General features: G+C 33.9%; 1 protein-coding gene and 1 long non-coding RNA gene across 2 annotated transcripts; one reads left to right on the top strand and one right to left on the bottom strand.

The window, feature by feature from the left end:
• Positions 1–10,767: 10,767 nt before the first annotated feature.
• On the bottom strand, positions 10,768–11,841 carry LOC122599704. The gene is made up of 2 exons (XR_006323940.1): positions 11,696–11,841; positions 10,768–11,195 (listed from the first exon to the last, which is right to left on the bottom strand). It is a non-coding gene; the product is annotated as an uncharacterized LOC122599704 (long non-coding RNA).
• Positions 11,842–11,949: 108 nt separating this feature from the next.
• LOC122599703 (glucan endo-1,3-beta-glucosidase 13-like) lies at positions 11,950–15,553 on the top strand. The gene is made up of 4 exons (XM_043772255.1): positions 11,950–12,112; positions 13,168–14,442; positions 15,139–15,169; positions 15,272–15,553. The coding sequence occupies exons 1-4, from the start codon at positions 12,064–12,066 to the stop codon at positions 15,396–15,398; spliced, it is 1,482 nt and encodes a 493-aa protein (XP_043628190.1). The 5' UTR covers positions 11,950–12,063; the 3' UTR covers positions 15,399–15,553.
• Positions 15,554–16,265: the final 712 nt, after the last annotated feature.

The raw sequence follows: 16,265 nt of genomic DNA, 5'->3' as shown, positions 1-16,265 counted from the left end.
ATATAAAAGGGATTATGGCATCTGAGTGTAACCATCTATGCCCAAATGATTATGTAATGTAACCACCTACTAGTCTAGCTATGTAATGTAAGATCCTTCAATATTCGAGTTATGCTATGTAACGTGTTACCTGTTATAAAGGTAACCATTCACCCACCCGCGTTGACTTTGACACGTGGCGCGACTGACTCTTGATATTCTATTTATAATCCTAAAAAGCGTATATAAAACATTTTATATAAAAACCTCCCACCACCAACAGTAAACACCCTCTCTTATTCATTCATCTACTTTTCTTTTTCTTTTTTCTATATCTAAACCCAGATCTATCTCCTAATATATATACACATAAAAGTGATTCAATATATATAGAAAAAGTTCATTCTAACACTTCTACCATACTGGCTGCAACAATACCCTTTTTATTTTAGTGAATTCTTCATCGAGAATATCTACCTTCGGTCAAACCACACTAGAATTCCCTTGGTACCATCAACACCGTCGACCTTTCAAATCCTCTCTTCCTTCTCCTCCTCCACCTTACTGCCGACATTTTTGGCTTCTCAGCCACCCCTGCCACCGCATGCCCTTTTTCCAATCAGGAAGCTTTCCTATCTTAAGTTTCTATATCTTGAAGAAAACCATGTATTAATTTTGTTAGAAAAAGTATTATTATAATTGAATTTATTTACATAAACTGGTGGTGGTGTTGTGGGGATGAATGTAGTGGGTTGCGGGTATAATGGTGTTGTTGGAATGATGGCGGTGGCGGGATAACAGCGATAGTGGAGGTAATGGAGCTCCGTTGACTGAAGCAGTTGAGAAAATGGGTGGAGTTATCCACACCGGTGACCGGAAAAATGAAACAAAAGTAAGAAATGGAAAATAGAACCCGATATGTATAAATTCATAGATATAGATACAACAAGTCAAGAAAATGAAATGACGTGGCATCTTATGAGGCGGGTGACGTGGCATGTTACCTGTTACAACTGGAAGATACCAGTAGCATACATAAGATACCCCAAAATACATAAATGATTACATCAATTAGCCACTCTAATAGGTCACTACATCACATAACCATTTGATCATAGGTGGTTACATTCATATGCCATAATTCCAATATAAAATGTACCTAAATGCGCTAAATTGAAGTGGCAACTTGAATGAGGTCAAAATATGTTTTGGAACTCAAGTTATAATCATTTGAAGTAGGTATGGTCAAATCTGTTTTGTCAGTAAGAACAACAACTGTTTGTGTTTTTAAAACGACCAGAAGTCACTCTTTAAGGATAACTAACATGTTGATCACTAAAGATAAAATGTACCTAAGTGTATTAAGTAAATTTTGCCACTGAAATGAGGTCAATATATGGTGTAGAACTCAAGTTATGGTCATTTGAAGTCAGTAAGGTCAAAGTTGTTTTCAGCAACAGTGTTGGTTTTTAAAACGACCAGAAGTCACCTTTGAAGGACAATTCACATATTGGTCAGTAAATATAAAATGTAGGTTTATGTGTCACATAAAGTTGGCCACTGGAATCAAGTAAAAAGAGTTAGTAGAACTTGAGTTATGCTTGTTTGAAGTCTGCTTGGTCAATTATGAAAATGACGATTTTGGTATGAAAGTAAGTTTTTGTCAAATGAAAATGATATAAGAGATACATGTTTGATAAACCAAACCAAGAATAATACTCGTATAAGATTGTAAATGATGGGTTGGGTGTTGAAATGCTAGTGATTATGGCTAGACGGCCTAGTATGTGATTAATGATCGTATATGCATTTGTGATTTGTTGCTAGGTTGAAGCATACATATTTTGTGTTCTTGCGGTCATCTTGATTTATGATTTTGGTTGTCGCGGAGGAGGTGAGTATTCTTGCATACTTTTATATATGCATTGGGTCAATTATCATACGATGTCGAGCAGTTTTCATGTGAGATAATTGATTTGGCGTTAAGCCCATGTAGGGCATTGTGATTATGAGGCCTAAGAACCTCCGGGACCTAAGAATCCCGATAGTTGATTTAGTGGGGCCTAAGAACCCTTTGTGTATGAGGCCTAAGAACCTCCGCGACCTAAGAATCCCGATAGATGATATTGATTATGTTGTTTAGCTTATATGGATCCATGTAATGCGTTGGCACAAAGGTGAGTATTATAGATATGACACAACGGTGTCATAGTCTATATTCAACAGTCCTTTGTGCATTGCCCTCCTTCGTATGTATAAATGTATGCAAGATTATTCACTATGCTTTGCTTACTTTTTAGTTGTTTACCCTTTTTATAGGTTGTCCCGGTTGCGGAAACAAAGCTAAGTAATATAAAGATTGAAGTTGAATTTGTAAAGCTTGAAGCATATCATAAATGCGGATAATGGTAACGTTGATAGGACCCGTAGAGACCCCTTTGAACTATGGCTTATGATACATTGATTGTTTTGGTATAATTATTCATTTTTGTCAAATGTAAGAAATAAAAAGTTTCGGTTACTTCTATTGAGTCATTTTGTAATAGAAATGTGTTGGATTGTGATTGAAATGTATCTTTGGAAAACTCATAATCCGTAACAGGTTTTGACAACGATTTTACGAATGGGTCAAGCCGAAATTTCTAATTTTTGTACGTTGTCCTTTATAATGAGTTTTGGATAAAGATATTTGATTGAATTCATAAATGTTATGGTTTAAAGTTTGAAATTGAGATTGAAAAGGGTGCAAGAAGTGAAAAGTGTCAAAAATGGGTTTTGAGAAACCGCAGTGGGATATTGCTGTAAAAAAAATATCCTTTAAAATGGTTGAGTCGAGATTGGTCTTTTCATCATATTTGTGTAGTCACACAAAATGTGGCAGCGCTGATATATGTACATTTTACATATACATTGTATACGACTCCGTTTATTAATCAAAGAAAATAGATTGAAACTTTTAACGACTAATTGACCAAAAATATAAAGTGACAAAAAAAAATGACCATCGACATAAATGAGCCAATCTTCGACTATATGAACAGGAAACTAATATGACGTAACTGATCCAACGACAAATTACTAATCGAACTATCGAAGAACCACATACCATGAGCGAGCCAAAAAACCACTATGGCACCACTACAAAGTACAAACCATATGCGTTGATAATCATAAACAACGTCTATGGACCATATATTAAACTAAAACTTTAAGGTATGAAAAACCATGAATCCAGATAACTTTATTATCAAAATTGACGCGATCGAACAAAGTAATTGGTCAAGACTAGTATGAATGATAATTAGGAGTATGAGCCATTAGCCACTAACTACATTCAATGTTAGGAATGAGCTTCAAGAATGGCAATAACTACAAAGTTTGATTGGAGGGGTCGTTGCTCTGAAGGAGTATGCAGATAATTGGACGTGGGCAGGTAACAATGATCATACACATTTTCGGATAAAAGTGTCAAAGAATATCTAGGGAATCAATATGATTATAGCGGTGAATTAGTTTTAAAATGGTTTAAGTGAGTCACAAGAAAATGTAACATGCTTATGTGAAGGGTCTCCATGGATAAGATCTCGACATTGGTAGCACTCAAGACTAGAAATTGCTCTTCTGGAAGTTTTAGATTGTTCTATCCACGAAGGGGAGAAGGAAACTGATGTGACTAATTTATACCCATCGCCCACATCATTATTGGCCAATTTATTAAGTGTTTTAAGTTGATTTTATGTGCATTTGGCGCGTTTATGGTGTTTGTTAGTGTTTTCAGGCTCTAAACAGGTTACGCGTTCATTTGGCATATTTCCGGATGATTTTTGATCAAGATAGTGATTCATGATAACGAAAGTTGTTTCAAGTGGAAAAGATGGTAAAATTCAGCAAGCATTCAAGATCGAAAAGAAGGTTTTCGACAACAAGCTATGACTACGACACAGTGGGGGAAACATGTGCCCACTGCGCCGTAGTGGACTTCGAGATGCAAGCAAATATGGACGAGACTTTGGACTGCGCCGCAGTGGAGGGTGACCGGTCCCACTGCGCCGCAGTCACCAAAAAGCAAAATAATTCCGTAGATTTGGACTGCGCAGCAGTGGAGGCTACGATAGGCCACTGCGCCGCAGTCATAAGGAAGTCAAACGAGGACCAGTCAAAGGGTGAGACTGCGCCGCAGTGGGGGGTATCCATAGCCCATTGCGCCGCAGTGAAGACACAGACCTGAAGGGTTTTGGACGTTTTTTGCATTAGATTTTGAAGAGGTATAAATAGAAAACAAAACCTAATTTCCCAACTTATCAAAAGTATTTCTAGGAGCTGCTCTACAAGGGGTTCTATCAAGTGTCCAAGCAAGATTTTCTTAGGCGGATCCATTGAAGATTCACAAGCACCCATCTAGATCGTAATAAATTACTGTCTTGCAATTTTCTATTTCATAAACAAAGATTGGTACAATATGTTCTTCTTTTATTTTGATTATTATTGTTATTTGATCATAAGTGGCTAAACAATTTATCATCCACCTTGATGAAACTAGACGAATGATGTGATTGCAACATATTTTAATTCAAAGAGTTTATTTAACTATCGTTGTTCCGTGATCTTGATGATTTAATTCTTTTTAATAATTATTATGATATTGGTTGCATATATATATATTCTTCGTTGGTGGTACCAGTTGAATGTACATGTGATTTTAAAATGGTTGGTTTTCTATTAGCAATTATCACTAGTTCATGATATGATAGTGAATATCATTTTAATAAAAGAGTGATTTTGTCAACGTAATTTATAACGGTTGGTGGTACCACATTATTTTTACATAGGTTCAATTGATAATTTGATAGTCAATCAAACTAATTGTTGGAAAAGTTGTCTTGGCATTTGTGGTGCCGGCTTGGGTAATTTAACTAACAACTTAGGTGATTTGGTAATTTGTTCATGGTTGGTGGTACCACATGAGCACCTTAATCTTTTCATGATTATCTTTAAACTCAAATGAATTTGGTCTCAATTAAATGCAATCACATTTGAAGTCGAGGGAAGTCAAGGTGGATGACCTCTAGTTATATTGTCTGAAATTCTCTATTTTTATATGTTCTGTTTTACAAACTGAATTTAATTTTATTGTTAAAGGAGATATTGAGTAACACCCCGTTTTCCAGACTGCTTTACAAAACAGCTAGTTCAAACCAATCCCTACGAACGAACTCGGACTTACTTTTTACTATATTGCATACGAATGGGTCCACTGCCCGAGAGTGTGTAATAGTGAGTTCAAGGTATTTCCAGATATAAATTGTAAAGCTCGATTTTGCACATCAGAAACGATCAAACACATACTCTATTCGCGTGAACTCGCTTATGACATTTGGCACAGGATAAACTGATGCTGTAAGGTAAGACCGCTTTTTTGTTTCGGTTAGAGATATCTTCGAAGTCAAAAAGTATGTGGGATTTTAAGTAAGAAGAGCAACAAGATTTTTAAAAGGGTCGTATTCGTGGTGTGTTGAAGGAATGAGAAAAGGTCCAATGATGGTAACATTAAAGTGGAAAAGGTCTTTTACGAAATCAAGACTATTAGTTTTTTATGGTGAACAATACAATATAATGTAATTTTATTCGTTTGTATGTAAATATGTACTTGTAATATATTGGCCACTCCTCATTTTTGAGAGTTGATGTGTTGTGAATAAATTTATACTTTTAGAAGGAAAAAAAAAAACTACATCCAATGTTAGCCCACGCCGCACCTTACGAATCACGGCCACTCAAAACATGGTTGTTTAATAAAATACGTATATTATGATAATTTTGTTGTATTCTGATTTTTTAGTTTGTAGGTAATTTCTTGTGGTTCGCAACAATTGTTGGTAAGAATCGGAAAGAAAAAAAATATAATTAATAGAAGTTTTGCATAGTGATGTTGATACTAACCTAATTAATATATAATTAATACAAGTTTTTCTTACAATAACATGACGATATATAAATTCACCCAAACTTGTTAATTGCATGAGTCGTTGGATCATTGTATAAAATAATTGGTTGTCGGTGTCATATATTGCAACACATGGATAGAAATGTTAATAATAATTCATTAGGGGGAGGGAGCCGAAGGGGAGATGGGGAACGAGATGAAGAGGGTTGCAGCAAGATGAGGGAGATTCAGGTGCCACCATAGCGAGCTCGCAGCGAGTTTGGGTGAGCGAGCTTGTAGCTCGCGGAGGGTTGAAGAAGAGAATGGGAGGCAGAGAATCAGAGACTAATGTGTAAAATGTTCTAACCACTTTGAAGAAGAGAATGGTCATTTTTGATTAATTTTTTTTTGTTTTCACTGCAAATATATATATATATATATACTCTCGATGATGATGTTATTGTTGAAGATGATACGCAGAGTGTAATCAACCACCACAACACATTTATATATATCATCATATTAGTTTTCACTTTTAACCCTAAAATATCATATAAATACATAAACTACCTTATATATTATTATTGATATTATATTAAGTATACTCTTATTATTATTATTATTATTATTATTATTATTATTATTATTATTATTTATGTTTTATTTTAAATGGAATTATATGTTTTTAAATAATAATAATATTTGATGTCTAAATTGAATTTTTATTAATAATTTGAATAAAAAGTTTTTTTTAATTCAATTTAATATTTATAACAGTTAAAGAATTCTTATGAATATTTAAAAAGATTAATCATGCAAAGTTTATAATGCTAAAGATAAATTATGAAAATATGAAGAAAATGTTAGAAGTGATGGTTGTCACTGAAAAAAGGTTAAAAAAAAGTTAGAGAATTAAAATGAGGTGGAGTAATTTGATTGGATATTTGAAGGGAGATGAGAGGGTTGAGCTTTCCAAGCCTTCCACTCCTTCCCTGTTAGAAAATAAAGTGAGTATAGTTTTGAAACTTTATAACTGACCTACATTGTTTTTTTAGCCAATTTGAATTGTTTAATTTTGTGTCATCGATTAATTTAATGGTTGTCGGTTTCATGTTTTGGTTTAAACAACGATGTGTGAGTCTGACGTTTTGGAAGAAAAAAACCCCTCAATTAGATAGTGAAGCTAGAGTTGTACAAATTTTTGCTCTAGTCGTGACATAAATTAAACATGTAAATTTTGATCACTTTTCCATATTTGTACGGTGTTATTTCTAGCCGGTTGTTATATTATATTTTTTTCCATTTATATCATTTTAAGAAGAAAAAAAGGACAGAGAAGAACATGCGTTGAACCAATTCCTATATTGGCTTGTAATTGCTTTGAATTTATTTATCATTGTAAAGTCTATATAGTACGCAATAAAAGAACTTGCCAGGGCCAATTTTTCATCCTACAGTTTTATATACTTAAGAATCTGATTTTATGATTATATGAAAAATTATATTTGCAAATAAATGTATTTAGTAGTTGACGTTCAGCTTACTTTATACATTGGATCGTAAACCATATATCCAAACGTTGAGCCCTTAAATATTAAGGTATTGTTGAGAAATAGATTGTTCTCAATCTAAACTATGTAAGCATAGATTACTTGGAAATAAAAGCATAGCTACAATTGATGATAACTAGTATAATTCAACGCCCGCAACAATAATCGTAGATACGCGATAAAAGCAGAATAAGACAAAGAAAGCACTGGTCATCCCATAGTGTGTGGGCATTGCCCTAAAAAAGATAACGACACGTGAAATTTACAACTCATGGTAATTAAGGAATTTATGTGATAAAAAGTAATGAGACTAAAACTTTCGTGACAAAAGTTAAAAAAATGAAATTTTTAAAAGTAAATAAAGTAAAAGAAACAAAGTTATACGACAAAAAGTAAAAATGTTAAAAGTTCATGTCAGGAATGGAAAAAGCTTGTCGAAAATTAAGAAAACAAAAGTTATATGGTGAAAAGTAAGATAATGAAACCTTTGTGACAAAAATTAGAAAACTAAAAGTATATAAAAAAAAAACAAAAATTTTGTGCGAAAAGTAAAAGAAGCGAAAGTGGTGTGACAAAAGTAAAAGGACGAAAACTTTAGTAATGTAAAAGAATGAAACTTTCATGTCAAAAGTTAGAAAAATGAAAGTTTAAAAACTAAATAAAGCAGACAAAAAATAAAAAAGTTAAAAGTTTCGTGTACTTGACAAAAGTAAAAAAAAAAGTTATGTGGTGAAAAGTAAGATAATAAACCTTTCGTGATAAAAGTTAGGAAAATAAAGTATAAAAAGTAAATAAAACAAAACTTTCTTGCGAAAAGTAAAAGAAACGAAAGCGATGCGGCAAAACGTAAAATGGACGAAACTTTAGTAAATTTGTGTGATAAAAAGTAAAGAGAATGAAACTTTCGTGGCAAAAGTTAGAAAGATAAAAGTTTAAAAACTAAGTAAAACAAAACTTTCGTGTCAAAAGTGTGATAAAAAGTAAAGAGAATGAAACTTTCGTGGCGAAAGTTAGAAAGATGAAAGTTTAAAAACTAAGTAAAACAAAACTTTCGTGCCAAAACTAAAAGAATTAAAGTTATGTGACAAAAAGTAAAAAAACGAATTAAAAAAAAATCAAACAGGCTAACAGGCAGTGCGCAGCTGCCTGCCAGCCTGGTTCACTGTTCATGAGTTACTGTTCAAGATTCGCTTTCTATTCATATAGGTATATAATGCGTAGCTGCCTGTTAGCCTGGTTCACTGTTCATGAGTTACTGTTCAAGATTCGCTTTCTATTCATATAGGTATATAATACGGGCTAAATTGTATAACTGGGAAATTAAGATTATATTGTATCTTACAATCTTTGGTTTTGCCAAATATTTAAGTTTTATAGATATCTTTAAGAAGAGGTGTTACTTTGCTTTTTAGGAAGGGAAGTGACATTCATACCATGAAATTTAACCATCTACAACAAATATACAAATTATGATGTACATAATACAACTAAATAATGCTGGTATTGTTTTAGATGTCTAAGTTTTGTTGTAGGAATATTATTTCCCTTTTAAGAAATACGAGGGTTGATGACCGCGCGTTGCGGTGGTTAAACAGTGATGATATTACAAAACAGTGGGGGGATTTGATATGCGTGTGTGTAAATAGGAATAAGAGAAAAAAGTGATTGTGTATTAGATTTTGATAGGGTGTTTGTCTGATTGTGTTTAGAGATAAAAAATTAGAGGTAATGTGTAAATTAGGGGCAATATAGGATATTGAAAAAGTGCTTAAATTACTTAAAATATAATTTCAATATGTTTTATAAGGGTTTACAAATATATGATTCTTGACGAAATTATTAAACTAAATTACAAGTAAATTTTCTGATAACACACATAAAATCTGATTTTCTATACTCTTTAATAAAACATTTCATTTTTTTTCCTTTCATATATTTTTTTTAACTTTTAACTTTTGAATATTTGATAAGACCACTATCACCCTAAATATTTTACCTTCATCACATCCCACCCATTTATACACCAAAACTACTCTAAACAATCTTCACTCCACACCCACAAAATAACTAAACTAATCCATTTAGATCAAATTTTTTTATATTGATAATCATCACACCAGGATCGCCACCTTGCCGCCATCGACTCCGTTATCACCCATCACCACCACCACCAGCAGTCACCACTACCACCAATGTCACCGAACTGCGTGGGCATACGTCTCGTTCATTTCAATTCGTCTCGAATTGGTTTAAATTGAATTATATCAATCATATATGATAAAAGTGAGAAAGTTATATCCGTATATGATTATTCTCTCGTATCACTCAAATTATTGATCACATATACATATCATCAGTGTTTTTCACACCGGAGGTTGTTCTTATAGAAGTTATACATTTAACAAACAAAAAAGAGATAACAACTTTTTTTCGCTCTCTCTCTTTCTCTCTCTCTCTCTCTTTCTCTCTCTCTCTCTCTTTCTCTCTATCTCTCTCTCTCTCTGTATATATATATACACACACACAGACACACACATATATCTACGTCTCTCTAGATCGAGAATTTTCTCTCTGGATTTGAGATCGAGATAAAACCTTTGAAAAATTTTTATAAAGGTGAAAGCCCTAGGCCGGAAGTTCTTTTGAAAACAATCTCTCAATCTTTAAGTAAGGATAAAATTATCTGCATCATATCTCTCTCCGATCTTTATCGGAATTGATTAACCTTCTTGTTGTTCCCTATGGATCTTTATCTTTAAAAGTTTTTTCTTTCCTACTTATTTTCATATTATTCCTTTAGACTAAGGGGGTGTTTGGTACAATGGAACAGAAAGTGTGGAAAGTGAATGATAAGGCTTCTCATGTTTGGTTGCAATGGAGAATGAAAAAGAAAATCGAGAAGTGGGAATCGATTCTATTTTCTCCATTATCTATAAATTGTAAATAATGGATGGGAATGGAAAAAAAAATTTGTTTTTTTGTTTTAGTGATGTTATATGTATTAAATTTAATATTTATTTAAATTTTTTTATTTTTCATATATTCATTCTTTGCTTATACCAAACGACAAAATCCATTCTTTTTCTAAATACTCATTTTCTTTCCCACTATATTCATTCTCTATTACATTTCCATTCTCTTTGATTTACTCGTACCAAACACCCCTCAAGAGTAGTAGAGTATCCATGGAATGTCCCTCTTCCATTCTTTAGCTGACACATGACACTTACTAATCATGAGGCGCATCCCATGATTAGGGGCCATTCCCTTGGAGTAAGGCATCCCCCCCTTTTTAATTATTATTTCTAAATAATCTAAATAAATATAAAAATAAATACAGAATTTGAATAATAACGGGTAGTTTGAAATAGTAACAATTAGTTTTTAAATTTCTACTTTTCCACCTATAAATATTCTCACCTTCTCATTCCAAAAACACAACAAAAAAATTCAAAAAATCTAGAAAACACACACACCTTTAACAATGAACTTTGGGCGAGGAAGAGTACGCAATGAACCAACCCGTCCTATTGGACAACCGCAACCCGCACGAGGCAGAGCATGAGGGCAAACCGGGCAAGGTAAAACACGAGGCGAAGCAAATCATACGCCCATTCAGTCACCCATTCAGCCAACTATTCAGCCCCGAGTCGAACCTCAAGGATTGTATCCACGACGTCTTGAATTCATCATGATGGCAGAATTTTCAACCCGCCCAAAGTTGCAATCAGCAGTCAACTTCACTGATGAAGAATTGAACGAGGTCATTTGTTGTTTGAGAGTATAAAGATAAAAAGAAGAATGAAGAAAAATAATAGGAAGAGGAGATAAAATGAGGAATGATTTGTGAAATGGTAATGTATGTGTATATATAGAGTATAAATTTAAGGATTAAAAAAAAAATTAGCACGTTCAAAATTCAGAAAAAACAAAACTCCACATTCAATTCGGACGCGTTATGAAAGCAAAGGGCCACGCATTTTAAGAAGCCAGAATGGCCCACGGGACCGAGTTTGAGCGTTCTGGATGACATTTTCGAGAGAGAACAGACTACTCCGTTCAGTCCTATTGGTCATCAATTATTCGCCATTATCTTGAAAATGACCCTCAACTCCTCGAGTCAAAATTTTCCCCAATGCAATTTTATGTATAAACATTTTACTGTAATATAATGTAAACATATTCCATAGTTTATATGGAGACAAATAGATCCAGTCATACATGGGAACAGTAACAGACATACCTTTTCTTTCCTGGATATTAACTCCGGACTCGAGACAAACTTCATGTATTCCAATTAATAATACCAATACAAGTCCGCTCTATTCTTACTTTTATTCCTTCCCAAAAAATATAATTAAAAAATGTATAGATTTTGTAGTGTTTACTGCAATAACTGTCCTATTTTTGCTGACACCCCCAATACACACACAAACTCTTTCTTTTCATTTCTCTGTTTTGTCACACCATTATCGAGTTCCAAAACACTTTACTTCTGTGTCTATGTGAGAGAGAAAAATATAGACGTTACAACGTCATTGTCTTTCAAGTTTAACATTTGTGTGTGTGTTTGTGTTTTATTTTGAGAGTGAAAGGATTTTTGGGTGTAAAATGACAAGTGGGTTTTTGTTGTTGATCTTTGCTACTTCACTACTTCTTGGTATGTTACTTATTATGTCCTACATTCTTTTTAAATTGTAATAATATTATGTTATATTGTATGTTTAGTATATTTGTTGTGAATGGTTTGTTTGTTTGTATGTTAATTAATGTTGATGGTTTTTTGAGTTGATGTAATGACAATGTCAATGCTAATGTAATATAATGACAAAAATACCAAATCCCGTCAAACACGGGGTATGAGAGCTGTGACGTAGACAGTCTTACCTTTACCTGAGAGTAGCCTAGGCATTTTTTGTGTGATAATGAGTTGTAATAATAAAGATCCAATTTTTGTGTAATTAGATTTGTTAATAAACTTAAAACATCAAGTGGTTTCATTTCTTGGTTCATAGCTTTATCCTAGATTGGTCAAATATTGTAAAGAGTAAAGGGGTGGTTGTGTGGTTAAACCATTTATAGGATGTATAAGAGAATATTTGATTACTTGAGATTAATGTTAAGTACCTAGATATCCTTCAACTTAAAGCGAATCATTATTAGTTATATTGTTTATTCTGGTGTCTGGATGTGTGTTTTCTACTTATTATCGTCATATGAGGTTGCGATAATAGGTGTGTTTGGCTAAGTTTACTTTACTTAAAAAAAGTGCTTAGTAAGTTAGTAACCTTAAAATAGCTCATGAGAAGCTTTTTATAAGTGCTCAAGAGGCCTTTTCAAATAAGCCAAACTGCTTATTAACATTGATAAGCTCTTTTGTAGAAGTTACGATGAATGTTTGGGTAAATGAATCCTAATTTTGATTATATAGTATTGACATAGGCATTTTAGGTAAAGTTACCCGGGTATCCAGATTATGATACGCGTTGGTTGATCTGAATTTTGAAATTGCAACAGAAAGTAGTCATTTTGAAAAATGTATATTCAATTTACATGCTTATAGTCTTTGTATCTCGAGTCAATATAGCAGTAGTTTCAAGAAAGCACAGCATTTAGATAAGTGTAAAGCATCTCGAACATATTTTTAATTGATTTTCTTGATTGTTTGTATGTATGGGCTGTACTGAATCTTGTCAAGTTCTTTTCTTTTTAAAGGAATCTGCAATGGAAGCACAGTTGGAATTTGCTATGGAAGAAATGCAGATGACCTCCCAACCCCAGATAAGGCAGTAGACCTCATTAAAAATCAAAACATCAATTACGTTCGAATATATGATTCCAACATCCAAGTACTTAAAGCCTTTGCAAACACCGGAATTGAGCTTATGGTAGGAATCCCAAATTCTGATCTTTTACCATTTTCTCAGTTCCAATCCAATGCCGACACCTGGTTAAAAAACAGCATTCTTCCATACTACCCTGCCACGAAAATAACATACATAACCGTTGGTGCAGAAGTGACTGAAGCTGCTGACAATGCCTCATCCATGGTCGTTCCTGCCATGACAAATGTCTATAATGCCCTTAGAAAAGCAGGTTTGCACCGAAAAATAAAAGTCTCAACAACCCACTCTTTAGGGGTTTTGTCCCGCTCATACCCGCCTTCAGCTGGTGCTTTTAATAGTAAGCATGCTGGTTTCTTGAAACCCTTACTTGAGTTTCTTGCTGAAAAGCATTCACCTTTTTTGGTCAACCTGTACCCGTATTATGCGTATCGAGATTCATCAAACAATGTTTCCTTAGATTATGCCCTTTTTGAGTCTTCATCTGAAGTCATTGATCCAAACACGGGTTTGCTGTATATGAACATGTTCGATGCACAGATTGACTCAATATACTTTGCCCTATCAGGCCTAAACTTTAAAACCATTAAAGTCGTGGTCACTGAGACGGGCTGGCCTTCTAAAGGCTCTGCTAAAGAAACTGCTGCAACACCTGAAAACGCCCAAACTTACAACACCAATTTGATCCGCCATGTCATTAATAACACGGGCACGCCCGCGAAGCCCGGGGAAGAGCTTGATGTTTATATCTTTTCGTTGTTCAATGAGAACCGAAAGTCTGGTTTGGATTCTGAAAGAAACTGGGGTTTGTATTATCCGGATCAAACGAGTGTTTATAATCTTGATTTTACAGGAAAGGGTACGGTGGATGTGAATACGGGTGGAAACTTGACTACCTTAAATGGGACTTCTTGGTGTATTGCTTCACCTAATGCTACGGAGTCAGATTTAAAAAATGGGTTAGATTGGGCTTGTAGTTCTGGAAATGTGGATTGTTCTCCGATTCAGCCTAGTCAACCATGTTTTCAACCCGATAGTATAGCATCGCATGCGTCGTATGCGTTTAATAGTTATTATCAGCAAAATGGAGCTACTGATATTGCTTGTAGCTTTGGAGGAACGGGCATGAAAACATACCAGAATCCAAGTAAGCTTCCCAAGGATTTTTATGTTTTGTATAATGCACATACATTGAAATAATTCTCACATGTGTAGATACGAAATGGGTCATTGGGTAATGGGTCAAAATGGAGAGTGAATCAGAATGTCTATGTTTTCAATGTTGTTTATAATGGTTCAGGCTGGGTTGTGTTGACCCACAAACAATAGTGGGCCTTTTCCTGCATATAATTTTTTTTTACTGAAAAAGTAAAACTGGATTATTTAACTATCAGTTATGTAATATTTCAAATAAGCCGTTTTAGGAGGAGGCAAGCATAACACACCAGCAGCAACTTTCGATTCGCTCCACTCGGAATTTACCAAGTTTTTAAAGTTTACCCGTTTACCTGTTAGTGATAAGATATAAACCGAAGCTACTCATTTCTAGTTGAACAGGTTCATAATGCCTCCTCTACACATTTGACTAGTTGAATTAGCCAATTAGGCCATATGCTATATCATGAAAAATGATTGAACTCAAGGCCCTAACAGTAAGTTAAAATTGTCATATTGTGATTAGGATGTCTACAAGGGCAAACCTGTGGTCTGCTGGATAGGCATTCACTTAATATGAACTTTTTTTAGTATAATTTTTTCGTGATATTCATTTTTCTTGGTCCTCATCATGGTTTTTACGGTTACATGAAATGTGTGGTTAATGTTAATTTTTTGTTGTGTACAGGTTATGACAATTGCTTGTACATGACCGCTGGGTAAGTACAATCACCAAATGCCAAACTTTGATTTTTTATGTAACTTTTATGTGGCATGTTTATGGGGTTTTTATGCTAATTTCTGCTATAAACAATTGACAGGAGCAAAAAAGCTGCTGCAAGTAATATAACAACAAACGCAACTTCTTCGGGACAAACAGAGATTTTACTCCGGGGTCCTTATTCTTGTCTACTTGTAATCGTTTTTGCAATGATCCACGCTCTTTGAACCATTCCACGCCTTGTCTAAAGAGACGGCTTTTCGGTAATGTATCATGGATAGTTTGTAACCTCTTCCCTAGTTTTGTATCATAAGGGTAGTGTGGTAGCCAATTGTTGTAAACATGTATGTACCATCAAAATATGAAAGCTGCATGTTTATTATGTCTTCTGGTAATTCTGTTAAGATTAGAGCATTTTGTTTCGACATATCTGATATGAGTAAAGGTCAGAGATTTTATTTATCAGAACATTATAAAAAAGGTGACCGCGACTCTACGAATTTGTGTGATTGATCTTTCAAGGCTTTTAGAGCATCTAGAATGGCCTACACGAATTTGATCATCGTGCCACACGTTATGTATGTCTTAGCAAGTTTCAATCTTATTTTATCTGCTACCTCTAACAAGGATCAACAATCATATACGTATAAAACTGTATTTTTTGTTTTTATGCAGATAACTAACTGAGATTTCGGGAGAAAAGATACTGTAATAAGAACATACACACAGTGACACAGTTATGTTGATTATAGCATTTAAAAATATCCACTGAAACAACTCAAGAAACTAAACAAGTATCACATTTAATCATCAGGGCAACACCACCAAAAGTTTGATCAATCTTCATATATTCTTCACAACTTAATTTCGATTTTTCATACCTAGGACAATTCATTCTTCCAAACTAAGCTTAGTTTCGACTTGATCCAAAGGAAGGGATCTAATATCATCAAAGATTTGTTGTGGGGAATCCGAAACTTCGATTGAAAACAACATTGTTTCTAACTTTCAATGCCCTAGCAAGCAAATGAGGATGACCAAGTTGAACATACGTTTAACAGTGACACCAAGCGGCGTAAAAGCATGTAATTTTA

This window comes from Erigeron canadensis, chromosome 5, assembly GCF_010389155.1.
Source record: "Erigeron canadensis isolate Cc75 chromosome 5, C_canadensis_v1, whole genome shotgun sequence".
NCBI lineage: Eukaryota > Viridiplantae > Streptophyta > Magnoliopsida > Asterales > Asteraceae > Erigeron > Erigeron canadensis.
The sequence above is the reverse complement of the archived record's forward strand: the minus strand, read 5'-3'. Positions and strand labels throughout refer to the sequence as shown.